The sequence below is a fragment of the Sceloporus occidentalis genome, unplaced genomic scaffold, assembly GCF_023333645.1.
Source record: "Sceloporus occidentalis isolate IW3139 unplaced genomic scaffold, rSceOcc1.0.p SCAF_8, whole genome shotgun sequence".
Lineage (NCBI taxonomy): Eukaryota > Metazoa > Chordata > Lepidosauria > Squamata > Phrynosomatidae > Sceloporus > Sceloporus occidentalis.
The window spans coordinates 28,442,155-28,469,751 of NW_028316988.1; the positions used below are offsets into that span (position 1 = coordinate 28,442,155).

Sequence of the window (27,597 nt, forward strand, 5' to 3'; positions counted from 1 at the left end):
TTCCATCTAAACTTTAGGAAGAGATTCCCGATGGTAAGAGCTGTTTTTATGCCGCCTTTCTCCCAATAGCCTTTGGGGTCTCTTACAACTCTATGATTCTATGCTTGTGTTTTCTTGCATGGCAGAATGGAGTTGGACTGGATAGCCTTTGGGGTCTCTTGCAACTCTTATGATTATTTGAGTCCTGTTATTGGGAGAAAAGTGGGATTTGAATGAATAAAATAAATACTTGTGGTTCCCATGGACTGCATTTTGAATCGATTTATTTGTGAATGTGAACCACAAGTGGGCTGTTTAGGGCAAATGTAGTGTGAACTGCGCTCCGCTGCCGAACCGATCCATCGATTCAGTTTGCAAAGCGATTTATTTCTAAGTGGGGATGTGGCTTTGGAGAGTTTCCAAACGGGGATCGGGGCACAAACGTTGCAAAGAAACAGAGGCTCTCTTATCTAATCTTGCAAAAAGCGACCAGCCACTGGGGTTTCTAAATACGCCGACAAATCCAGGGAGTGTATTTTGGGTAATGTTCCCAAGTGGGTTGTGATTTCGGTGACAGGGTGACTGCTCCACAGCGAAGGGTGCTGGAGTAGAAAATCCCCCGAGGAGATCCAGATGGTATCCATCCTTGCGGCCCAATGTAACCAGAAATAGCGGAGTGGCGGGTGTTATTTCCTTCTGACATGTTTTGCTTTCAAGTACGGCACGTCCCAGCATCCACACCGCATCCGCCTCCACCTCTTGTTCACACTTTCTGAGTTTAAAGGCCGGCGAGTTTCCGTCAGCTGGAAACGATCGTGGATTAGGGCTACAGTTTTGATTTTTATGCAAGTCCAAGGTTTGGTGACGGTTGTGATATTTGGCGATGTTTAAAAATCTGTTGGGTTTGTAAAAAAGGAAACACAGTCAAATATTTACTGCTTTTGGCCAAAGGTCTTTGCCTCAAACTATATCCAAAAAACCCCAACAAAATATACAAGCGTCAATCGTCTAAACCCAAGCATCCTGCCTATAATCATAATTTTTTTAGTGCAACATTTAAAATTCAGAAAGTTAAAATATTATAAATGATATATTAGCCAGTTGCAAAGCTTGGTTTTGCCTTTTGTCTCAGGTGGAGATGTTAGCGTGAAAGCGCTTATGTGTGTATGTTGGAGAAGAGCGAAACTGGAATAATACTAATACTAATAATTGTCATTATTATTACAATTGGCCCTCTGCATCCATGTTTTTTCCCCTCTCCACCAATTCAAGCATCTAAGGTTTGGAAATATGTAAATTGCCCCAAGTAAACCTTGATTTTGCCATTTTATATAAAGGGCACCATTTTACCCTGCCACTGTATTTAATGGGACTTAAGCACCCATGGATTTTGGTATCCATGGGCTTTTTTTTTAATCAAACCCCACTGGATAAGAAAGGATCATCATCATCATCATCATCATCATCATCATTTAGGCTGACTTGTAGAGTGGTGGATTCTCCTTAAGAAAAGCTTGGATGGGCATCTCTCGGGAGTGATTTAGGGCGCATCTACACTGTAGCGATAATGCAGTTCGACACCACTTTAGCTGCCATGGCTCCATCCTACAGAATCCTGGGATTTGTAGTTTGGCGAGGCACCAGCATTCTGGGCAGAGGAGGCGAAAGATGTAAATCTGCCAATGTAAATCTACAAAAGATGCCAATCCTTGTAAACCTACAGATCCCAGGATTCCATAAGGTGGAGCGACAGGGCTTGAAGTGGTGTTGAATTGCATTATTTCAGCAGTGCAGATGCACCTTTAGAGTCAGAGGAGTGGACTAAATGCCCCTTGGGTCCCTTCCAATGGTATGGTTTTAGCATTTTGAGCAAGGGAGGGGAATGTTATAGTACTTTATCTGCTCCCTTTACACCATACGACTCTCGGGTCAGCTGCGCATGTACGCTTCTAGATGCAACACTGACATGTATGTGTGTGTGTGTGTGTGTGTGTGTGTGTGTGTGTGTGTATATATATATATATATATATATATATATATATATAATTGATATGTATTTCACGAAAAGGTTGCATATCAGTAGTAGGACATCTTGTCCATGTTCTCCAACAAGCTGTGCCTTTCGAACCATTACATCTCCTAAAAGTACAGAAATAGAAAGACTTCCATCTGCTAGATACTGTCTGCTAGTCAGTATGAACCAACCCTCCCCAATCTGGCACCATTGCCAGATGTATTGCAACATCTATCATCCCCAGCTAGCATGCCTTGTGATAGCTGGGGATGATGGGAGTTCAGGTGGGATGAGAAAACTGGTGTGGGCAGTTCCTAACTATGTGTGATTTGTTTGTATGGCATTTCCTCCAAACCTGTTGCAAACCTGTTGCTACTGCCAACGCCATAACCTCACCATGCTGCTGCGCCTCTTTTTTAGCGCTTAATGCTATGTCTTTTATATACAGAAATGGAGCATTACCTGGCCTGGCGGCTTACTGCTTAACATGATTAGACCATACCTGTGCAAGATGAAGACAACAAATCCTTAAACCTCTGAACACATCCGGATTCTTCATGTTTGGGATTAGGCAGGGAAAAGTGGAACGGTTTGAAACGGCGGGTCGCCGATGCGCTATGATGATTCCTCTTGGATGTCTTCTGACCTTTGCAAAAAAGCCACCAGCTCCGTGTTAGATGGAGATGTTAGCATGAAAGAGGTACATGTATATGAAGGATAAGAGCTAAATCCATATCGTCGTCATCATTCAACCTCTGGCATCTGTAACCACAGTTTCACTTACCCGCATCCAGAAGAAGAAGTCTCTCCAGGCATCTTGAGGTCCTTCAAAGTGAATCTATGGTCAACCTGTGGCAGAATTTGACCACAGAGTTGCACTGGAGATATCCAGATGCCTAGAGAAGTTTTCTCTCTAGGAATCTGGATGTCTTACAGGACAGTTCTATGGTCAACTTCTGGCAAAAGCTGACGACAGAGTTGCACTGGAGAGCTCCAGATCCACCTCTTTAGGCCTCTGGAGGTCCTTCAGAGTAATTCTATGGTCAACTTCTGGCAGAAGAGACCTCCAGCTCTCTAGAGAGACCACCTCTTTAGGCCTCTGGAGGTCCTTCAGAGTAATTCTATGGTCAACTTCTGGCAGAAGAGACCTCCAGATCTCTAGAGAGACCACCTCTTTAGGCCTCTGGAGGTCCTTCAGAGTAATTCTATGGTCAACTTCTGGCAGAAGAGACCTCCAGATCTCTAGAGAGGCCACCTCTTTAGGCCTCTGGAGGTACTCCTTCACAGTTCTATGGTCAATTTCTACCAGAAATATACAGTTTTTGATCTCTGTGATTAGTCTAGGAATGTATTCTCTGAGGGCAGAGGGGCCGGCTGGCCTGAATTATTATTGTTATCATCATTATCATCATCATCTTCATTGCCAGTGTGGCTTAGTGGTTTCAGTGCTGGACTATGAGTCTGGAGACCAGGGTTCAGATCCCTGCTGAACTGTTAAACCCACTGGGTAACTTTGGGCAAGTCACACTCTCCCACCAAAGAAGCAACACGGTTTTACACGACGCTGCTCAAAACGCCGCCGTTAAAGTGGTCACCAAGATGCCTTAACGCGCATCTTTTTACTTTGGATGTTTCAGCAACGGTGCATTTCCAACATTGCTTCCTTTGCACCATTGCGTGCGATAAACGTTCGCGCAACTACTCGCCATTTCCGCTTTATTTGCGGGATGCTTTAAATGCGCTGTAATCCTGAAAGCAGGAACATTTCCCAGCCTTTCCGGGTGATTTCTCAGCCCTTTTTCTGCATGCAAAGCAGGTAGCCTTCTATCGAACGAGGGCTTCTTCCCTGGTTTTAAGACACAGTTCTCTTTTTTCTCGTGTGAAACGCAATGATCTCATCGGTTTCGGAGGATTGCCGGCCTCCTTTGTGATGTCTAGTTTCCGCCAGCAGATGACAGTGTGAATTCACAAATCTGGACCCACTTTTAAAAAACGATACCATTTTTTGATATCCCCTTCCTTGCCAAGGAAGAGACGAATCTAATGCGTTCTAATCCTGCTCTGCTCCCTCGTTGCGCAGAGGCGAATTAGCGAGGAACATCCAGCTTCCGAAACCGTCCCTCTTCAAGAGAGTTTCCAATTTTCTCTTATTCCTTTATAACAAAAGGAAGTGTGCAAGGTAAAACGTAAGCGCTTTAAGCGGCCCTCTGCTGCAGCCAAGGGAGAAATGGCCTTATCCTAATCTTTATCCTCATTATGCTGAACATCTCTGGGCCGTGACCCTTTTGGAAAAATTCTTCGGCGGTTTTATCTTCTTAGTGGCGTCTGCCTTGCGACAACGGCCCTGCCAGGTTGGACTGTATTGTGTCTGCTTGGCGTCAACAGCCTTGCTCCATTCTTGCAAACTCAGAGCATCCGTAGTTGGTTTCATGGACCCAGTCCACCAGGAGTGCATTCTCTTTCTTTTCCTACAGCCTTCCATTTTACCAGGGTTGTTGCCTTTCCCAATGAGTCGCACCGTCACACAATGCATCCAAAGGATGGCAGCCTTCACCTTTGGGATCTTGGCATCTAGGGAGAGCTCAAGGCTGGATTTCAAACCCATGACCCACCTTTTGTCCTCATATCAGTCCCATGGTAACTTTCGAACCCTTTGCCAGTGCCACTTTTCAAATGAAGTAGTTTGCTTTTTTCATACACACACACACACACACACACACACACGTCTGACAGTCTGCCTGGTCTGTAATCTATTCTATTGTCTATCTGTCTATCTAGTAAGTTTGTGTAGTCAGCCGTCTGTCTATCCAGTTTATCTGGTCTATTCATCTCGTCTATCTTTCTATCTATTTAGCCCATCCATCCCTCCATCCCTCCAGTCTGTCTGTCCATCTAGTCTCTTTCTTTTTCTCTCTCTCCATCCATCTTTCCAGTCTATCTAGTCTGTCTGTCTGTCTGTCTGTCTCTATTCAGTCTGTCTGTCTATCTGTTTGTCTTCTCTCTCTCTCTCTCTCTCTCTCTCCATCTCCATCCATCCATTTATCTGGACTGTCTGTCCATCTAGTCAGTCAGTCAGTCAGTCTCTCTCTCTCCATCCATCCATCCATCCATCCATCCATCCATCCATCCATCCATCCATCCATCCATCCATCCACCCATCCATCTAGTCTGTCTGTCTGTCTATCTATTCAGTCTCTCTATGTCCATCTCTCTCTCTCTAGCTCTCTCTCTCTCACTCTCCCCCTCCCTCCCTCCCTAACTCCATCCTGTCTGTCTGGTCTTTCTATCCACCCATCTTGTCTGTCTATCCTATCTATCTATCTATCTATCTATCTATCTATCTATCTATCCATCTATCTCCAACCAACCATCTTAGTCTGTCTATCTAGTCTGTCCATCTATACATCTAGCCACTCTTAGTCTCTCTTTTTCTCTCTCTCTGCATCCACCCTATCTCTCTCTCTCCATCCATCCATCCATCCATCCATCTATCCATCCATCCATTTAGGCAAGGCAACCTGTTCTCCTGTCAAACAGTTCTTAGAGTTTTTAAAAAATCTTCCTAATCTCCCTTCTTTTGGTTTGCCCTTTCCTTTCCCTGAGGCTGAGAGAGTGTGACTTGTCCAAGGTCACCTGGCAGATTTCCACAGTCAAGTGGGGACTTGAACCCTGGTCATAGAATCGTAGAGTTGGAAGAGACCACAGGGGCCATCCAGTCCAACCTCATTCTGCCATGCAGGAAATCCAAATCAAAGCATCCCCGACAGATGGCCCAGAGTCGTAATCCAATGCTCAGACCACTCCATAGCAAACAAGTTTGCTCTGTCTTCAATGACCATTTTCTTGCTTCCGAGGCACGGAATCCAGTTTTGAAAATGCACAGATGCAAACAAGGAAAGCAACAGACTCCACTCTTAAGCCCAGATCGGCTCCAAGGTTCACTTTCCAACAGATGTTCTTGATTATGCCAGCTTTGCACAGCGATTAAGATTTGATGGATTGGTTTTTCTTCTTCTTGCTTTCTGCTTTTTTTGGAGGGGTATTTAAAAATCCACTTTTCCTTGCTCTGCTTACCCCTCTCCTTTACAATACGTGGTGAGAAATCTTCTCTCTCCCCTCAGTTGCCCCTGTAATCTGGACTCCTCGGCAAATCTTCCAGCTGCTGCTAGCTAGCTTTGCAAAGCCTTCCATCTCTGGCTTTGGTGTTGCATGGAGCAGTTTGTTAAGACCTTGCCGGTTCATTCCTCATCTCTGCGGTGGTGAGCCTTCATTCCTTTCTTGGTGGGTTTTAAGGTTGAATGGTCACCTGGATTCATGCACTGGCAGCGGTTTGGATTAGATGACCTCTGGGGTTCCCACCGCATTTAAGACATCTATGAGCTTTTCTAATGAGTGTCTCTTAACCAATCTTGGCTGCATTCTTCTTTCTCTGCCATGACTCCATATACCTTCAGATATTTAAACAGGGCTCTCATGTCACCCTATAAGCTTCTCTTCTCCAGGCTAAACATCCCCAGCTCCCTAAGTCTCCTCATAGGGCTTTATCATTTCCAGGACTTCCTCCTATGGATATGCTCCATCTTGTCCACATCCTTTTTGAATTGTGGTGCCCAGAACTGGACGCAATATTCCAAGTGAGGTCTTTGTAAAGTAGAATAGAGTGGCACTATTCCTTCCCTCGATCTACACTCTGTACTTCTATTGATGCAGCCTAGAATTGCGTTGGCTTTTTTAGCGGCCACGTCACACTCTTGGCTCAGGGTTCAGCTTGTGGCCTACTAAGACGGCTAGATCCTTTTCGCATGGACTGTTATGCACATGATGTCCAATGTCATAGTTAACGTACATTAGGTACGTTATGTACAGTGGCATAGTAAAATGGCCTCCCTTATACAAAATGGCAAAATCAAGGTTTGCTTACTACTTACTCCTAGATCCCTTTCACAATACAGTCAGCCTTTCTTATCCACTGATTTTTTTTATCCACGGATCCAAGCATCCATGGATTGAAAATATGTTTTAAAAGTATAAATTCCAAATAGCAAACCTTGATTTTCCATTTTATATAAGGGACACCATTTTGCTATGCCATTATATTTAATGGGACTTGAGCATCCATGGATTGTGTTATCCACAGGGAGTTGTGAAACCAAATCCCAGCGGACAACAAGGACCCACTGTAATAAGCAACATAATGTTGGTTTTGGAAAACTGGGGTCAGGAAGGGCTCCTTGAATCTGCTATGGTTGTTAGTCTAAACTCCAAGATGCCAGTCCATTTCCTCCCATAAGAGTCTAGAAAGAGCTACATTGACCTTTGAGAGGGATGCTGACAAGGACTCAAAAACCCATCCGCCTGTGGTGCATCCAAACTCAGGATAGACGCTATGCACATTTGGCACAGAAAGAACTGGAAGGAGGTTGGTGCGACTGTATCCGTCTCTCCCTCCTTCCCTCCATCCTTTCTGGGTATTATTTACAAATCAAATCCAATCTTATTGACTTAACACTGTTCCCCATTCGCAAAGACAAACAAGAGGCAGGTACATGAGCATCGCAGGAGAAGCCAGCATTAGGAAAAAACAAGGCGAGCAATTTAAAACCAAGGCAGGCTCAAAGAGATAACATGAGCATATCTCTGAAAGGGGGAAGACATCGCATCAATATTCATAAAAGGACTGGCATGAGATACCTTCTATCTGCCCCACTTTGCAGCATCTTCTCCAAGGCCTTGAAAAATGGGATGTCCAGACACACACAGATAACTTTTTCCTAGACATGGCTTCTACATTGGTGGGGCTCATCCACTCTGGGTTATAGTCCAACCTTTAAATGAGTGATCCAAAGGGTCCATCTCTCTCTTCCCCCAAGAAGCTTGGCATCTAAGGGGACGAAATGGATTGGCGCCTTGGATAGCTCCTTTAAGGTTTGGATGAAAAACCAGAGTGGGTTCGGTAAGCAAAGAGCCCTTACCTACACCTCTTTTCCAAAGCCCAAATTATATTGCTTACTACTGTGGAAGGGATCTCGGAGTCCTAGTAGACCACAAGCAGAACATGAGCCAACAGCTTGATACAGCAGCTAAAAAAGCCAATGTGATTCTAGGCTGCACCCATAGGAGTATAATGTCTGGATCAAGGGATGGTATAGTGCAGTGATGGTGAACCTTTTAGAGGCTGAGTGCCCAAACTGCAACCCAAAACCCACTTATTTATTGCCAAGTGCCATGTCCCTCTGGCTTTCTAGTAACAAACACTGGCAAACTCTGTGCTGGGGCGATGGCACATGTGCCCACAGAGAGGGCTCTGAGTGCCACCTCTGGCATGCGTGCGATAGGTTCGCCATCACTGGTGTAGTGCCACTTAGGTCAAGCCTCATCTAGAATATGGTATCTAGTACCACAATTCAAGAAGGATGTTGAGAACCTGGAACATGTCCAAAGTTGGGCAACCAAAATGGTGGAAGGTCTGGAAACCACCAAGCCCTATGAGGAGCGGCTTAGGAAGCGGGAATGTTTTGCCTATGGGCAAGAAGGTCAAGAGGTGACATGATAGTCCTGTTTAAATATTTGAAGGGATGTCGTGTTGTGGATGGAGCAAGCTTTGTTTTCTGCTGCTCCAGAGACTTGAAAATGGAGCCATGGATTCAAACTACAGGAAAAGAGATTCCAGCTCAACATTAGGAAGAACTTCTTGACCATAAGAGCTGTTTGACAGTAGAAGATGCTCCCTCGGAGAGCAGTGGAGTCTCCTTCTTTGGAGGTTTTTCAACAGAGGATGGATGGCCATCCATCAGGGATGCTTTGATTGTGAGTTCCTGCATGGCAGAGGGATGGATTGGATGACCCTTGGGGTCCCTTCCAACTCTACAGTGGGACTTGAGCTTCCACGGACTTTGCTATCCATGGTGGCTCCTGGAACCAAACCCTGGCGGATACCAAGTGCCCACCGTACCTCTAAAAATGCCAGTTTCCTCATACTTCTGCTAAATATCCAAGGATCCCACCAGCATATGGTTTTCAAATGGAAGCTCTAAATTGGCTTGAAGGGAGAGCAATCCGCTCTCCTTGCATTTAACCTGCAGAGGCCGCCCGCAACTCCTGACGCAAATTGCTCCGGACAGTTAATAAAAAGTCCTTAGGCAAGAAACGGCAGTAGTTAATCTCCCACCCTTTCTTTCGGCCGTCCCCTTGCTTTTTAATAACGGCGTAATGAAAAATGCAAAATTAATTGGGATCGGCGTCGGGGACGCTCGCACACGCTCCCGAGTCTCCAAGTTTTCAGACTCAGCTGCCGGAGAAGTGGAGAAACCAGAGAAAGAAGAAGAAACTGTCTCTGTATTTTTATCCCCTCTTCCTGTCTTGCTTTTGCCAGCTTTGTGGTTCAGTTCAACAGGTGTGGTTCATTCCTGCCATTCAACAGGTGTAGTCTTTTTCTTGCAGTTCACGGTGTGCAGTTTCTTGTTTCAGTTCAAGAACAAAGTTTCGTCCTGTGATTCAACGCGGGTCGTTTCTTCTTGCAATTCAACAGGTGAAGTTTCTTCCTGCAGTTCAACACATGCAGCTTCTTCTTGCACTTCAACAGGTGTAGTTCTTTCCAGCAGTTTTTCCCCTGTAACATCTTCCTGCAATTCAACAAATGTAGGTTCTTCCTGCAAGGCAACAGGTGCAGCATCTTCCTGCAATTCAAATCGACTAGTTTCTTCCTGTAATAATTCAACAAGTGTAGTTTCTTCCTGCAGTAGAACAGGTGAAGCTTCTTTCTGAAAATCAATAGATGTAGTATCTTCCTGTAATACAAGAAGTTTCTTCTTGCAATAGAACAGGCATAGTTTCTTTCTGAAATCCAGTAGATGTAGTTTCTTCCTGCAATGCAACAGGTGTAGTTTCTTCTTGCAGTTTAACAGCAAAGTTTCTTCCTGCAATTCAATAAGTGTAGCTTCTTTTTGCAGTTTAACAGCAAAGTTTCTTCCTGCAATTCAATCGGTGTAGCTCCTCTTCACAATACGACAGGTCTAGTTTCTTCTTTAGGCTGCCATAAGTCGGAAATGACTGGAAGGCCCACAGCAACCACAACCATCCAGGGAACTGACCGATGGGAACGCATGCTCCGTCTTTGCATCTGCCCCAAGTGACCCGTGATGCTCCCGAGACGGGAAGGTGAGCACTTTTGCTGGCATCCCAAACATGTGATTTCCACAGCTGTCAGGAACCGGTTAGGCCAGACCGGGAAGGGTGTCGTTCTTTTTTTCCCGAAACCCGTCCTGGGAGTTTCACCCCTTGTCTGCTGCGCGCTGCTCTCCTCGGCGTCCGTCTCGGTCCCTGCTCTGCTTCGTGAAGGAGAATGGAGACCCTCCGGAGGAGCCTTTCCCGGTGGAAGAAGTACCACATCAAGGTCCATGTGGCCGAAGAGGACGTCCTCCTCCCGCTGACCGTCCGGCCCACCAACACCATGATGGACCTGCGGGCCCTCTTGGTCAAGGAGGGCATCACCTCTTGGAAAAAGACGTTTTATTACAATGCCCAGCAGCTGGCGGAGGACGAAACGGTGAAAGAGGCCAAGATCCAAAACGGTTCTGTTCTTCTACTCATCAGTGACAAAAGGTAGGGGTTTTATTTATTGCTCCTCTTTATTGGTTAGGTGCCTTTGAGTTGTGTTTGACTTCTTGGCAAGATTTGCTCAGAGGAGGGTGCGCCTTTGCATTTGCCATCCTCTGAGGCTGAGAGAGTGCAACCTGCTCATCAGTCACATACTTGTTGTTCTTTTGTTGTTGTTGTTGTTGTTGTTCCTTCATGTTTTTTCCAACATAGGGCGACCCTAAGGTGTACCCTACGATGGGGTTTTCATGGCAAGATTTGTTCAGAGGTTTGTCCTTACCTTCCCCTGAGGCTGAGAGAGTGTGACTTGCCCAAGGCCACCCAGTGGGTTTCATGGCCCAGGGGAGAATTGAACCCTGGTCTCCAGAGTCATAGTCCAACATTCAAAGTTATTACTCCTTTTGTTGTTGTTGTCGTGTGACTTCAACTTGTTTCCGGCTTGTGCCGACCCTATCGGGAGGTTTTCTCAACAAGATTTGCTCAGAGGAGGGTTTGCCTTGGCTGTCCTCTGAGGCTGAGAGAGTGTGACTTGCTCATCAGTGACATACTTATTACTATTGTTGTTATGTGCCTCCAAGTTGTTTCCAACTTATGGAGACCCAACTTATGGGTTTGGGCAATAGACTAAAACTACGACTCTGGAGACCAGGGTTTCTGACTTATGGCAACCGTAAGGTGAATATTGTTGGGTTTTCTAGGCAAGATTTGTTCAGGGGAGGCTTGCCATGGCCTTCCCCTGAGGCTGTGAGAGTGTGACTTGCCCAAAGTCACCCAGTGGGATTCATGGCTGAATGGAGAACCGAACCCTGGCCTTGAAAGTTATAGTCCAATGCTCAAACTGCTATGCCATCTCAGTAGATGTGTGCAGTTTTCAAGGCAGCACTCTCCCCTACCATTCCTCCTCCCAAGGATCAGAAAAGAGGGTCCAGATCCTGAGATCGGAGAATGGGTTTGTTCCAGAAATAGAGAAGGCACCCAGAGCGTTTTCTCTTCTTGCTGTTGACTTCTCCGGATGTTTGCCTGCCATCATCATGCAACCCGGGGATAAACAATAATTACATTTCCCGGCTGAAATTTCTGCCTGGTGCACTGCCTTTCTTTCCTGACTCAGCAGCAGCAAGGAGAGAACATTTTGCATTTCATTAGAGCGGGTTTTTCCAGGGCTTCGCTTTCCGACCTTTTTTTGGTGCTGTTGGAGGGTCTCCAACCTAATTCCTGGTGTTTGTGAATGACTGAAATGGCCTAAAGGCACCAGATCTCCTCTAACCTTGGAAGTGAAGCAAGGTCAGGCCTGGTTAGTCCTTGGGTGGGAGACCACCAATGTTATAGTAGGCAATATTTCAGAAGAAGGGGCTGGCCAAACCACCTCTGAGTCTTCCTTGCTTAAGAAAACCAGATGAAATGCATAGGGTCGCCATAAGTCGACAGGCAACTTGAAGGCACATACACTCACACACAGATCCTAAATATGCGAAAGGCACCAGATCCCATCTGATCTTGGAACCCAAGCAGGGCCAGCCCTGGTTGGGACTTGGATGGGAGACTGCCAATGAATACCAGATGCTAGAGGCTCTGTTTCAGGGGAAGGAACTGGCCAAACCACCTCTGAGTCTTCCTTGCCTTTGCAGTGCTCTTTTCTTGTTTGACGTATTTATGGATCCTCTCCTTTGTCTTCCTCTGCCCTGCCTTTGCTGGGTGATGCCACCTTGGCTATCCAAGGGCAGGGCATTCGTTTTTGCAGTAGCTCCCTGACTGTGAGAACCAGTGCGGTGCAGTGGCTTGAGCTTGGACTATGACTTTGAAGCAGGGGCATCAATAGGGGAGTGTGAGGGGTGCGGATCATACTAACTGACACCCTAGAGATGGAGCGCATACTTGGTGGGACTGGTGTGGCTGCTGGGCAATCCAGAAAGGGCATTGCCTCCCTTTGATTCTCTTCTCGGACATGGAAACCCACTGCAGGAGGCGAGTCACACACTCTCAGCCCCAGAAAACCCCTTGATATGGCCTTGTCATCATTGTTGTTGTGTGCCTTCAAGTTGTTTCCGACTTATGGCGACCCAAAGGAGAACCGATCGCGGAATTTTCTGGGCAAGTGTCTTCAGAGGGGGGTTTGCCCCTGCCATTTTCTGAGGCTGAGAGAGTGTGACTTGCCCAAGGGCACCCATGATTTTCTTCATGGTTTGCATGGCCGAGCCGGAATTCAAACCCTGGCCGCTTTAGGGTCGCCTTAAGTCAGAAATGACTTGAAGCCACACAACAACAAACTGACTAATATGGCACACACAATGCAGGGCTTTCTGTGTTTCACCCTTCTCTCTTTCCTCCTGGTTTGGATGTTCATCCACATTCTTTGACATCACAACATGCCATCCAGTGGCTGGAGGGTGAAGCGAGGGACATCTAGTTTGTACAGTGATCCCCAAACTTTGGTCATCTAGGTGTTTTGGACTTCAACTCCCAGAAGCCTCTGTAAGCTGGGCCAATAGCCAGGAATTCTGGGAGCGGAAGTCCAAATCATCTGGAGCACCAAAGTTGGGGAAGCACTGATACAAACAAAGGAATGATATTGGAGCTATTCTCCATAGCTACAGACTCTGCCTTTCTCTTTGCCCCTCTTTTCCCTCCTTAGGGTTATTTTATTGTTTGCTGGGTTTTGTCGTTGCTGTTGTGTTGTTGCTATCAGTTTGACCTTGGGAAATGAGAAAACTGGGCCAAAACGAATAGAGAATTCAGTAGAGGCCATTTGAGAAATGAATAGGATTCAACAGACACAAATGCAAACGTCTACATTTCGGCGCACAAAACCCCAATGCACAGGTATGGAATTGGGGGCACGCTTGGCTGACATGAAAAGGACCTTGGGATTATTGTTGATCGTACATTGAAGCAAGCCAGCAGTGTGACGCTGCAGCAGAGAGGGCAAATAATATTTGACTTGCATTAATAGAACCAGAGTTTCCAAGACTCAGGGAAGTAATTGTTGCACTGCTCTAGTCAGGCCTCATCTGGAGCCCTGTATTCATTTCTGGGTGCATCATTTTAAGAAGGACAAGAGAGAAGTTGGGTTCAGAGAAGGGCAAGAATGATAAGAAGGATGGAGAACAAAACATAGAAGCAACTCTCCCCCCAGTCTCCTGTGTCTTCCTAATACATTCCTTCCCTTCTCACATGTTTCTTGGTGATGGCTTTCCGACTGATCGATGCCGCTCTGCTGTTTCTCCTTTTTTCAAAACGCAGGTGAAGTTTGCTGTGAGAGTCTGCGGAAAACACTCGGCATGGTGCCATCATTCGGGAAGAAGATTTCCACCTTTTGTGCAGGCCAAGAAACACATGGATCTATTCCTCCGGTCACCTGGAACGATGGGTAGAAGAGACTCAAAGGTAAAGAATGGCAAAGGGTGTTGGGTCTGCTGGTTGGCACCATTGGTGCCGACGTGTGAATGTTTTTGGCGAGGTCCAGGTAAGGGCAAAGTGGCCCTCCTGGGTCCACAATCTGCCCCTCCTGGTTTCCCCAAAGGCCGACAATCTCCCTCCTCTATTTTACTACCGACGTCTCTTTCTCCATGTTTGCACATTTTTTAAATGGCAGTAAGAACATTCATGCTAAAAGAGGTTGGCATATTTTAGTCATGCTACCTTTGCCTTTGGCTGTACCCAAGACCAGGGGCCGGTGCATGTGCCCCCCAGGCGTCATTTTAAAAACATTTCCCCCATTTGCCCTCTCCAAAATGCCCCAGATAGACTCTTTGGGTCTTTTCTCCCCCCAAAAATGTTTCAAAATATTATTTGCCCCCTAAATGCCATCTACAGGTGCATTTCCATCATGTTTTGCCCCGCATCTGTGCCAACTGTATGTGCAGGAGAGACAAGTGTTCACTTTCTGTTGTTAAAAGGGGCCTAAAATGTCCTGGAAAGGCCCCAAAAATGTGGCTGAAATGCCCCCATGTCTCTTGAGAGCAATTGGGGGGCAATGTTTTTTGTGTGAGCAGGGGCAATTGGGGTGCCAAGGTATCCTGATATGCCCCCCTAGCCTTTCGCAGTTGACCACCCTAGGCCTAGATAATCTTACCCAGTGCGACTCTTCTTATGGAGGTCGATTGCAAAAAATGGATCTTCCAGACATAGGGGCAGTCTATCTTAGATTATTAAATACTTAAGGACAAGAAACATGGGAGGAGTGGTGGCTTTTCCACTGATCTTCTTTCCTTCTCTTCACCGGAGAACCAGAGTGAATGCCACAGTCCATTTCTGCCAAAAGGTAGACACTTAGAGAGCACTAACCCTTTAGTGAGAGCCAGCATGGCATAGTACAGTGATGGTGAACCTTTTAGAGGCCAAGTGCCCAAACTGCAACCCAAAACCCACTTATTTATTGCAAAGTGCCATGTCCCTCTGGCTTTCTAGTAACAAACTCTGGCAAACTCTGTGTTGGGGCGACGGCACATGTGCCCACAGAGAGGGCTCTGAGTGCCACTTCTGCACACGTGCCATAGGTTCGCCATCACTGGCGTAGTAGTTTGAGCATTGGACTATGACTCTGGAGATCAGGGTTTGATTCCCCGCTCAGCCATGAAACCCACTGGATGACTTTGGGCAAGTCATGCTCTCTCAGCCTCTCAGCCATGGCAAACCTCCTCTGAACAAACCTTGCCAAGAAAACCCAAGGATAGGTTCACTTAGGGTCTTCCTAAGTTGGAAACGACTTGAAGACACACAACACAACCCCATTTAGGATGTCTCCAGGTATGGTCCACATCCTTCGCACCCCTTGCAACACCAATGCTTATGACAGGCTTATAATTTGGACTACGTTCTTGATCTGGCAAAGTCCCACTTGTGTCACTCCTCTTCTATGAGTCACTGGTCCTCATCTCACCCTCCCTGTTTTTCTTAGCTTATTGGCAGGTCTGAAGTGAGGAGGAGGAGGAGGAGGAGAAGAAAACAATCTTGGAGATGCCTCAGATGTGCACCAGCTGCCGGCATTATTGGAACAGAGGCATACTTGGTGACGCTAGAGGAGGATGCCATAGATATTTACACTACAGTCAAGCTTTGAGTATTGGAGTCTGGAGACCAGGGTTCGACTCCTTGTGGAAACCCACTATATAATCTTGGGCAAATCACACTCTCTCAGCCTCAGAGGATGGCGATGACAAACCCCCTCTGAAGAAAGTTGCCAAGAAAATCCCACAATAGGTTTGCCTTAGGGTCAGCATAGTTGGAAGTGACTTGTAGGTGCACAACAACAACAACAACAACAAGGCAAGAAGTCTTATTGGGGATCAGCCCCCATGGCGCTTGTGTGGCCGCAAAGAGAGAGCGAAAAGGCTTGCCGTCCAAGTCCTCCAGCTTCCGTAATATGGCAAAGCAAACCACCTCTTTGCTTGGAGAACGAAACAGGTCGGGGCAGAGCAGGCTGCCTGTTTCAAAAGAGGAATTTCAAGCTCGGAGGGGTGGGGTGGGAAGAGAGTTTCAGTCTCCTCCAGAAAGGGCGAAGCTAGTTTCCTACAAAAGCAAAGCAAACGGAAGGAACCCAAACTTGAACCTTTATCTCTGCGGTCGAGCCCGTGCTTTGCATAGCGAAAGGCCAAAGTTCATGCTGGGCATGGCTGGCATAACCCTGCAATTGATTTGGCAAGGACACTTCTCATTAATCCTCTGCCGTCCCAGTTTTGCAGCTGCTTTTAAAATGTCCTGGTTTCTCTTTATCTGCATCTTGTTGAATGTTGGGATGTGTAGTTTGCGGAGGCACCAGAACTCCCTGGTTGAGGATCCTTAAACACCTCTCCCATACATTTGCAAATCCCAGGATTTCATAGGATGGAATCATAGTGCTATAACTGTGCAATGTGAAAGGGCCCTCCGTCCTCATCTGCTTTCCTGAGTCCGGTCTCCGTTTTGTTTGATAACTGAGCCATGTATAGGACATATTCAACCACACCGGCAGTGGGAGGATTTAATGCTACAGATTGTTTATCAATTGTTTTCAAAATAATCTTTATATTTATATATGTTTATTTTCTAAAAATGGATGTCTAGGTATCGTTTTTAATTTGCCTTCTTTGGAATAAGATTGGGAAAAAGGCGAGATACAAATGAATGAATGAATGAAAGAAAGAATCTGTATCCATGGATACTTTATCCATGGATTCAAGCGTCTATAGCTTGAAAATATTCCAAAAAATTATAACAGAACCGTGATTTTGTCATTTGATATAAGGGACATTATTTTACTATCCATTGTGTTTAATGGGACTTGAGCATCCACAGATTTGGGGACCCATGGGAGGTCTTGAAACCAAACCCCAGCGGATACCAAGGATCCAACTCTAATGTTAAATAGTGCATTGGGGTCAGCACAAATCACCACTTTGGATGAGCCCTATGTTTTCATTGCTGTGTCCCAAATGTTTTCTGCTCATTCCTGTAGGATAATTTAATTTTCCTAGGGCTTCATCCTTTCTTAAGGAAACAAAAATATTTAAATATCGAAAATATTAATGCCAAGCCTGTTAGAATCTAGCTTTAAATCAGCAGAGTAGCAGAAATGTGTCTTTGTCTAACAGTGCTTCCCTAAGAGCTGAGACTGACTCAAAAACAACACAAGCAGCTTATAGTTCAAACATAGGTTTACTAGTGGCTTTAATCTATGTATGCATAAGAGCTATGTCCTAATCTAGCTACTAAATTGTTCAGGTAGAGAGAAAAAAATAATCTCACCATCTTTCCAAAGAATGTTGATAGAGGAGGATGATGGAAAACACAACAGTTCAGTGGAAAATCATTGTGAGAGTGTCTGTTAGTCCCTAAGATGGAGTGAGCTAAATTGCATGGTTAGTATGAATGAGAGAGAAAGAGAAAGAGAGAGGAGTTTGCATGCAGGAAAGCCCTATCTACCGTATTTCCCCGAAAATAAGACACAGTCTTATAGTTATTTTTCCTCAAGAAGACACACTGTGGCTTATTTTCAGGGGATGTCTTATTTTTATTATGGTACAACACTCTACATTTATTCAGATATAGTTAAGTCGTCTCCTTCCGGAACATCGTCATAACTCTCCACACACGGAATTCCATCCTGAATTTCTTGCGACTCCATTTCCTTTAGGACCATCGTCCCCAATCTTTCCGCTCTGCTTCCGTTCCGCGCCGGGCCTAACACTATGTCTTATTTCCAGGGTATGGCTTATGTTGCGCAAATGCTTAGAAATCCTGCTATGGCTTATTTTATGGGTATGTCTTCTTTTCGGGGAAATAGGGTATCTAAGTAGGGGAAAGAGAATGCAAAGATCTTCCAACAATCCCTAGAACTGGGGTGTCACTACAGCAGGGCGGTTGGTGTGGAGCGCACCAGGTGGCACCTTAGAAGAGGGTGACACCTTAGAAGAGGGTGACACCTTGTTGGGCCCTTTGCCCACTGTAGCCCTGTTGGGGGGCTAATACTGGCCAGCCAGGAAAGGGAGATGATGCCATTGCTGGCAGAAGCAGCATCACAGATTCCTCCCCTTCTTGCCACCATTGCTTTCCTTTCCCATCTGGGTGGCAGCAACAGTTTGCTAACAACGGTGCCTGTGAGTGCTTCTTTGCTGCCCTGGGTGTTCTTGTTTTTGTCCAAGGTTGCTCGCGGAATTGAAGATTGATGGTGGTGTCAGAGGATGAGACTCCTGGGTGGCAGAAGCACCTCATCCCTGCCAGTGGCTGCAGCAATCACTGGGGTGGGCTGTGGGCAGTGCCAGGCCGATTGGCCTAAATAGGGAATGTGGCAAGGTGGTCATGGGGGGAAGGCTTATGGTGGACACATCTCCCTGCCTGCTGCTGCTACTTCTCTTTCTGCCATGCTTTCCAATCCCTCTGACGAGTTCCATCTGCATTGCAGAAATAATCCATTTTGGCACCACTTTGCCGTGGCTCAATGTTATGGGAACTGTACTTTTGTGAGACATTTAGCCTTCTCTGTTAGGGAGCTCTGGTGCCACGTCAACTACAATTCCCAGGATTCCAGGGCCTGGAGCCATGGCAGTTAAAGTGATGCCGAACCAGACTATTTCTGCAGTGCAGATGCAGCCGCTGTCTCTCCATGTTGTCTCCCCTGGAGTGGCTGCCCACCTGGGAACGAAAACATGAGTACCACACTAAGGTGGCACCAACCCTAATGATGCCACTGCCTAGATCTGGGGCATCCATGCAACCCTGGAGAACAAAATCCACATATTTTGCAGCAAACCCTGCTGTGCATCTTTGGCAGAAATTGCTTTGCCAAGTGCAATATTGGCTTTCTGTTTGTACGAACACGGTTTTCCCGGTAATGAGCAAAAGAGAGGTTTTGTTCAAAGGGAGCGAGCGCATGAGCAAACAAGACAAAGCCCGAGGAGGAGGAAAAAGAGGATCCTGGGAGGACAGCAGGTACTTTCGGAAACACAAGGAGTGACACTAATCATCCAGGCCTTGTAATAATAATAATGCAACCGAAAACACTGCAAAGGAAACAAAAGGAAAAGAGTGTGTGCATTTTGCAACTGGGCCCTGTTTTAAAAGACAGGATTCCTGCATTCTTGGTGATGAGGTGAGTTCTGTTGTTATAAGCTAAGGTTGCCAAGAAAATCCTATTATAGCGTCGCCGTAAGTCAGAAACGATTTGAAGGCACATGACAACACCAAAATGCGAATGAGGGTTGTCAGATTTTTTGGAACCTGATACAGCACACCTAAACGCCAACTGTCCCAATTTGACAGGGATGGTCTGGATCAGTCCTCTGCTATCCACTCTTCACTGTCTCTTCTCAAACTAACTCTAACAGAAGAGACCCCCAAAGGCCATTCAGTCCAACATCATTATGGAAAACACCACCAGAGTATAGATAGCCATCCAGCCTCTGGTTAAAACCTCCCCCAAAAAAGGAGATTCCACAATCCAAGGCAGACTATTCCACTATGGAATAGTTCTTACTGTCAGAAAGTTCTTCCTAAGGTTTAGGTGGAATCTCTTTTCCTGGAGTTTATACCCATTGCTCTGTGTCCCAGTCTCTGGAACAGCAGAAAACAAGCTCCATCCTCAATGTGACATACCTGCAGATATTTAAACAGGGCTATCATGTCTCCTCTTAACCTTCTCTTCCCTAGCCTAAAACCTACCCAGCTCCCTAAGCTGCTCCTCATAGGGCTTGGTGGTTTCCAGACCTTTAACCATTTTGGTCACCTTCTCTCTCTCTTCACTGCCACCTGTGTAACCAAATCTCCAGCCAAATCTAATTCCTGGCTCTTTCTGACGCCTATTTCCATACCTTCCAATTGTCCTGCTGTGGCAAAGACAGCCTTGGTCAATCCTTTGTCTTCCCACATTTTCAACCGCTGTTAAAATGTCCCAGTTCCTTCCTCCCACCTTGGTCCTCAGCTCTCTCCAATTGCAGCAAAACAGTGCACAATAGGTTTGCACTCAGTTAACTCAGCAGAAAGTAAAGATGGGCAGAATCTTGCTCTTCCCAGTGGGTTTAAGGAAAAGCAAACTGTTCCAGCCTCTTCTAGCTTATCCACTCTCCCTCACTCATAACTGTTGCCATCTTGACCACAATCTGATGTGACTTGGCCACGTTTCTGCTGGTTCTGATCTTGGAAATGATGGTGGACAAGTCCATGCGGCTCCATGGCCAGACTTTTCCCCACCCTTGAACTAAAAGGAGTCAGTTGTTGTTGTGTGCCTTCAAATTGTTTCCGACTTATGGCAATCCTAATGTGAACCAGTGTGGCATAATGGTTTGAGTGTTGGACTATGACTCTGGAGACCAGGGTTTGATTCACAATCAGCCATGAAACCCATGAGACCTTGGGGCAAGTCACAGGCTTTCAGCCTCAGGCGAAGGCCATGGCAAACTGGCTTGGAATCAATCTTGTCAAGAAAACCCTATGACTGATTCGCCTTAGGGTTGCCATAAGTCAGAAACGACTTGGAGGCACACAACAGACACCTTCACATTGTTTCATATTGTGTTGTTTCCTCTTCTTATTCCTAATTTGTCTCCCTATTGTGTTATCTATTGTGCATGAGGTGCACCTTCAAGTCATTTCCAGCTTATGGCGACCCTATTATGTTTTTTTTTTCTTTACAGGACACAGTTGACAACCTAATAATAATAATAATAATAATAATAATAATAATAATAAATTACAACCCGCCTTTTCTCCAAAACTGGAACTCAGGGCAGCTTACAATATTAAAAAGACAGTATACCTGTCCCTCCACATTTGCGGCTTTGATTATTCACAGATTTGATTAATATGTCCTCTATAGGAATATGTAGGTCCTCCAGCGCAACTCTATGGTCAACTTTAACCAAAAGTCACACTGAAGGACCTAGAGATTCCCAGAGAGACCACTCCGCTAAGCATTCGTAGCTCCTTCAGTGCAATTCTATGGTCAATGTTTGGCAGATGTTGACCACAGAGTTTCACTGGAGGACCTAGAGATTCCTAGAGAGGACACTCCATTAGGCATTTGTAGCTTCTCCAGCCCAATTCTATGGCCAAATGTCTGGCCAATGTTGACCACAGAGTTGCACTGGAGGACCTAGAGATTCCTAGAGAGGTGTCTCTCAGGTAAAAACATATCTGTGGTTTTCCCACATTCGTGGGGGTCCTGTGCCCCTAACCCCAGTGAATGTGGAAGGGACGAGTGTGCAATTAAAAGCATAGAAAAACGATCTGTCATAAATTATTACAATATTAAAACAAACTATTCTGTCCATTCCTAGCTCCAGTTTTTTGACTGTTGTGATCAATTGGTGTGATGATTCTCCCTTTTTATGACAGATCCATGCGTCTCGGCCATTGATTCCTCCACGCCGAAGGAGGTGGGTGGCTAGACAGGCATGCGCAAGCATGTGCGTAAGAGGCCCAGTCGTATATAAAACCTTTGGCTCCCTGAGACATGGTCATTCTGCACAGCGGCAAGCTATTTACTCTGAAATTGATTCTTCAAAAACACCGGCCCAAATCCATTTGGGATATAAATGGATGAAGCGTCAGGTGCATTGACCTGGTGGGGAGGAGGAATCTGAAACATCTCTTTTGAAACTGAGATGCTTAAATCTGATTTTTCTTCTTCTTCCTCTTCTCCTGGAACCTAATTTGCCCAAACACTTCTGTCAATGTCATTCAGCCCACTTTCATGGGGGCTGTCTCGATCAATAATAATACCAATAACAGCCATCATAGTAATAATTCTCTATACCGCTCAGTCAGTGTGGTGCCGTGGTTTGAATGCTGGACGAAGAGTCTTGGAGACGGGGGTTTGAATCCTTGCTTGGTCATGGTAACACCTTGAGTTGGAAAGCTGGGCTTCATTCCCACTTACAAATAAATCGGTTTGTGATCCGAATTGATGGATCGATTCAACAGTGGAGCGTGGTTCCCACTACATTTGCCCCAATGGCATTTTCCCCCCTGTAAAATAACCCACTTGTGGTTCACATTCACGAATGAATCGATTCAAAATGGACCCACTCCAGCCCGTCGAAGCGCAAATTTAAGTCGATTCCGATCCACATCTGGTTCACACTTGCGCATAATCGATTTATCCAAAAAGACGCGGTTGAATGGGTCTAGCACATGGCCTCCCCTCTCCGAATCACTTCAGCAATTCAGTTTAAATGGGAACCAGGGTCATTTGAAGCGGTTCAAACTGATTTGTGATCTGGTTTAAAAGGTAGTGGGAATCAGGCCCTGGACTATGATTCTTGGGGAACAGGGTTCGAATCCTGGATCGGTCATGGGAACCTCATGGATGATCTTGCACTCCCTAGGCCTAGAAGAAGACATAGATAAATTAAAATTAAAAATTATTATTATTATTATTATTATTATTATTATTATGGTTTTAAACTGATTTTATTGTGAGCTGGCCCAAGATCTTCAGATTAATGGACCTTCATATAGGGACCGTGAGAGCATCTAGATGTTCCCCAAATTTGATACTACCTGGCCAGGGAGGTTATTATTATTATTATTATTATTATTATTATTATTATTACTACTACTAGTATTTATTTTCTTATATCCTGCCTTTCTCCCAATATAGGGACTCATCCCTTAATAGAACAGCAGATGTTCTCTCCTCTGAGGATGCACCATTTTCCTGTCTGAGAACCAGTGTGGTGTAGTGGTTCGAGTGTTGCACTATGACTGGAGATCAAGGTTCAAATCCTGGCTCGGCCATGGAAAGCAGCTGGGTGACCTTGGGGGCAAGTCACACTCTCTCAGCCTCAGAAGATGGCAAGGGCAAACCCCTTCTGAAGAATCTTGCCAAGAAAACACCATGATAGGGTTGCCTTGGGGTTCGCCGTAAGTCGGAAATGAAGGCCCACGAAAGCAACAGGTACTAATGTTCCATTGGTGGCTTGGCATTTGCACATCCTTTCTCAGCATTGTCCATGTTGAAGTGTGCGGTGCATGGCAGAAAGGTGACAGAGTTCTCCTTTAAGCCCAGACTCAGGTCCTTTCTCCAAAAAGCCTGTGGGCTGCACTCTCTCGCCTGTCTCTGCGCTAACAATCCCTGTTAAGCTATTGATTTTTCCTTCCAACAAACAGGTTTTTCCCCCTCCTCCCTCCTGCTCTGAGTTTCCCCGGGAGAAGCTGCATTCGTGTCAAATGCTGTTATTTTTAACTTCTTCTTCCCAACCCCTTTGGCAAGAACCTCGCAGAGGTACGTCATTTTCAAGACAATCCTCTCAACCTGAGATTCTTCCATCCTGGGAATTGGGAAAGATTGGCCAAGGCCTGTGCTTTGGGAACCCGAAACCGGTCACACAGTTGCCAAGAGATATCTATATATTCTCCTCCTAAGGCATGCTTTCCAGACCCTTCACCATTTTGGCCGCCCTCCTCTGGTCTGGGTGGCCTTTGGGGTATCATCCAACTCTATGATTCGATGGCCCTTGAGGTCTCTTCCAACCCTTGGATTCTATGATAGGTATCCGAAAAGAGCCCAGTTCCCTTCTCCAAGGCCCAGTTGTCTTTCCTCTCCGCTTCCTAGTGTGCAGTACAGCTCTGGTACTTTGCCCAAGGACTGGGAAAGGTGGGCCATTTGGCTTGCCACCTTCTCTCTCATATCAAACCCGGGAATTTCTTCCAGCGAGACTTGGCTCTCCCAAATGGAGTGATGTATTGTAAACACGGCCCATTAATTATTGACTCGCTCCCGGCGCTGATCCTTGAATCTTGACAGATAAAGAGTTTTTAGTGGGTTTTTTCTCCTCTCCCCGTTCTCTTCTCTTTCTCTCTCTCTCTCGTTCCTTTATGGTTTACGAGATGCCTGGGAGGCAGAGAGGCGGAGGATGATGGAGAGAGAGATGCGAGGGGTGCGATTATGGGACTCCGTGTGTTCCGCGCCATTCGGGACGAGGCCATTTTCCGTCTCCGTCTCATTTGGCGTCGAGTTATTAAAACTACATTACCGAAGCTGAATGGATACAGAGGGGAATAGAAAGCGAGGATCACAACAAGAGACTGCAGACACAACATGAGCCAGCAATGCGAAGCGGCAGCTCAGAAGGCCAATACGCTCCTAGGCTGCACCAATAGGAATATAGTGTCTAGATCGAGGGAAGTAATAGTTCCACTGTAGTCTGCTTTGATCAGGCTTCACTTGGAAGAGATTGTGTCCAGTTCTGGGCAATGCGGACAAGTTGGAGTGTGCCCAGAGGTGGGTGACCAAAATGGTGCAGCTCTATCCTATGGAATCCTGGGATTTGTGGTCTTACAATGTCTTGAGCTTTCTCTGCCAAAGAGCACTGGTGCTTCATCAAGCTACAAATCCCAGCATTGCGTAGGTTGCAGCCATTGGGAGTTAAAATGGTGTCAAACTACTTTATTTCTAGATGCACTCTAGGCTTCCTGGAGACCAGGGTTTGAATCTCTTCTCATCCACAGAAACCCACTGTGTAACTTTGGGCAAGTCACACTGTCTCAGCCTCAGAGGATGGCAATGACAAACCATCTCTGAAGAAACCATGCCAAGAAAACCCAAAGAGAGGATCTCTGTAAGTCAGGGCACTGGTCAAGAACTACCTTTGATGATTGTTGTTGAGAGCCAGCAAGGTGCAATGGTTTGAGCGTTGGACTCTGGGAGGACTGGGTTTGAATCTCTGCTCAGCCATGGAAACTTTCCCAGGGCATGTCACAGTCTCTCAGCCTCAGAGGAAGGCAATGGCAAACCTCCTCTGAAGAAATATTGTCAATGAAAGCCAGCGTAGTCTAGTTGTTTGAGTGTTGGTTTAAGACTCTGGGAGACCAAGGTTCGAATCTTGACCTAGCCGTGGAAACCTTGAACAAGTCCCACTCTCTCAGCCTCAGAGGAAGGCAAGGCCAAACTCCTCTGAAGAAAGCCAGCCAAGAAAACTCTGTGTTGGAATTGCCTTGAAGGCAAACTACAACATAAGAACGAAGTAGGTTTTCATAAATGGGTAATGTCAAATAATAATAATAATAATAATAATAATAATAATAATAAATGGTTGGCTCTTTAGCACTGTGGCTCATTGCGTTAATTGTTCATTCAATTACTTAATTTGGAAGAATTCGTATAATTCATTCATAACTGAAGAACTTAATTCTAGAGGAAGGTTAAACACTGAAACTCCAGAGGAAGGCAATCACTTTCATTTCATGAAAATAAATAAGTAAATAAAATAATATTTAGATTGCGGGGAAATTTGTTGGCAAATTTCCAGCTGAATTTGTAACTCGAGCCATTTTTTTAATTAGTCAGTTCCCATTTCCGAGAGGGAAGGCTTAGCTAGAAGCGCCGAGCCGAATGCTTTTGTGATAGCCATGCTTAAATATATGAAGGATGGAATATATTGAGGATGGAGCAAGCTTTTTTCCTGCTGCTCCAGAGACTAGGATACATTGCAGTGGATTCAAGCTACAGGAAAAGAAATTCCACCTAAACTTTAGGACGAATGGATTGAGGGTAAGAGCTGTTTGACACTGGAAGACGCTGCTTCGGAGGGTGGTGGAGTTTCCTTCTTTGGGGGTTTTTAAACAGAGGTTGGAATGCCATTTGTCACATGAGTATGTCTTCTTGCATGGCAGAAGGGGGTTGGATTGGATGACCCTTGGGATCTACCTAGATGTCTATGATTCTGTGACGATCGCAGCTGAACGTAGAAGGACCCACAGGAATGTGTGGTGGGTGGTATGAACAAAATCCTTTGGTTTCAGCTCTACAAGTCCTAGTTTCATTGATGCCGCTGGAATGAATGCTGGCGCAAGTGTGCTTTGGATGCATCCCCTGGGACCGATCTCCTTCCATTCTTAGGCCCAAAGGTGTGCCTAAGTTTTAGACCTTGTGCAACCAAGTCAGTCTTGTAATATTGCTTGCCTTGTATAATGTTTACGACTCGTATAAAAGCTTTCAGATTTGGCAGTACATGAACCAGGCCCGTAAACTCCCTGTGTTTTCACAAATAACTCCCCAATTCCTTCCCATTATTTATTTACAGGCGTGCTGGACTTGCAAAACGGTTAACCGTTTGCTTCTGCCTGTGTTAATATTATTTTAAAGGCACCCTTCCATGTTTTCCCTAATCCAGTAAAATATTTCCTCCCCCTTCATCCTCTCCCTGCTTTGGAAAGGGGAGGATCGAGAAAAACGATAACAGTTTTTTATAGAAATCGTCAAAGAGAGGTATATCGTTTTAAATAGAGAAACAAGGCGGATTCTTCTCCAACCCCTTCCTGCTTCACCTCCAGCAAAGATACCAAGAACAGCAGGCTTTTCACGTCAAGAAAATGTATCAATAGAAGGGCAAATCCATTGGCTTGACTTGCGCAAGGGCAACCATTTTTCCTTGAACAGAACACTAGAATGGAGAATTTTGCCAGAGGAAAATTCCAATTATTTTCTTTTTCTAAAGCAGCGTGTATCGGAAACCATTGAGCGTTTATGTCGGAGAGGCACAGTGCATCTAAATACAGTCTCTAAGGTTATTTTTAAAGGCTTTATCCAAGCTACTGAATCTATTTGAGGGCTAGGTTTTATTCCACCTTTCACTTGGAATAACTCCTCTCCGTTGGAGCTTTCCATGGTGCTGAAATTGGTTTTCCAGACAGGTTTGAGGACAGCAGCTTCTTTAAATCCTGGAATGACTCCCGGGTTGGGAATACGATCCCAACAATCGAAGAATGGCTTTTGATGGGATAGAAATAGATAAATCGACAACACTAAGAAAAGGGGAATCCTTAAGAAAATGAGAAAAAAGAATGGGGAAATATGCTACAGTTTTTGAAAGAGAAGTGGGACGATACAGTGGTTTTTGCCCACGTGAATCAAAAGAGAATAAAATAACAACTCAAATCAAGGAAAGGTGCAGAGAATTATAAAGCTTTGTTGTCGTCGTTGTGGACTTTCAAGTCATTTCTGACATATGGCAACCCTAAGGAGATTTCTTGATAAGATTTGTTCAGAGGCCTTTGCCTTCCTCTGAGGCTGAGAGAGTGTGACTTGCCCAAGGTCCCCCCAGTAGATTTCCTAGTCAAACCAGGAATTGAACCTTGGTCTCCAAAATCTTTGTCCAACACTCAAACCACTACGGCATGCACGCACATGGATGAATATTCAGACGTACATACACAGAATGCCCATAGGTTGATTCGACGCAATGTTATCATGATACTAAAAAATGAGGATATGGTTTCTTGCAAATTAAGGAGAAGATATAAGAGAAGTATGAATCACAAAGTATGCATCATCACACAGTAACCAGGAACCTCCCTGCCAGATCAAGAGAGTGGGAAGGTATGTGGAAATGGATGCCCTGAAGCATGAGTTTTCTATCTGTGGCAGGAAAGTACCCCTCCCCCCCCCCAAAAAAAGTGAACTTCAACTCAAACCAAACTAAAATGGCCTCACCAGCGGTTCCTGCAGAGTACATCTGTTCTCTCCAACCCACCCTCCCCACTTTCGAAGCTGGCAAGAGAACAGGACATCCCCATTGAAAAGAACAAAGTGTGAT

General features: G+C 45.5%; 1 protein-coding gene and 1 long non-coding RNA gene across 3 annotated transcripts in view; one reads left to right on the forward strand and one right to left on the reverse strand.

Annotated features, from left to right (window-relative positions):
* Nucleotides 1-381: 381 nt before the first annotated feature.
* Nucleotides 382-27,597, reverse strand: part of LOC149308445 (uncharacterized) — an 89,564-nt gene continuing 62,348 nt past the window's right edge. The window contains exons 1-3 of one of the 2 annotated variants that reach the window (XR_016282222.1): nucleotides 13,760-13,843; nucleotides 2,496-2,639; nucleotides 382-874 (exon numbers count right to left, since the gene is read on the reverse strand). This is a non-coding gene — a long non-coding RNA (uncharacterized LOC149308445). Of the gene's footprint in view, nucleotides 875-2,495; nucleotides 2,640-13,759; nucleotides 13,844-27,597 lie in introns of those variants that run through there. The other variant, XR_016282223.1, reaches the window with a different exon arrangement.
* Nucleotides 10,087-10,598, forward strand: TINCR (TINCR ubiquitin domain containing). The gene has a single exon (XM_089537169.1). It carries the CDS (start codon nucleotides 10,335-10,337, stop codon nucleotides 10,596-10,598), a length of 264 nt encoding a protein of 87 aa, XP_089393295.1. The 5' UTR covers nucleotides 10,087-10,334.

What these genes read in the sequence shown, in the direction of transcription:
- TINCR (XM_089537169.1), top strand. Translation starts at nt 10,335, where the DNA reads ATGGAGACCCTCCGGAGGAGCCTTTCCCGGTGGAAGAAGTACCACATC.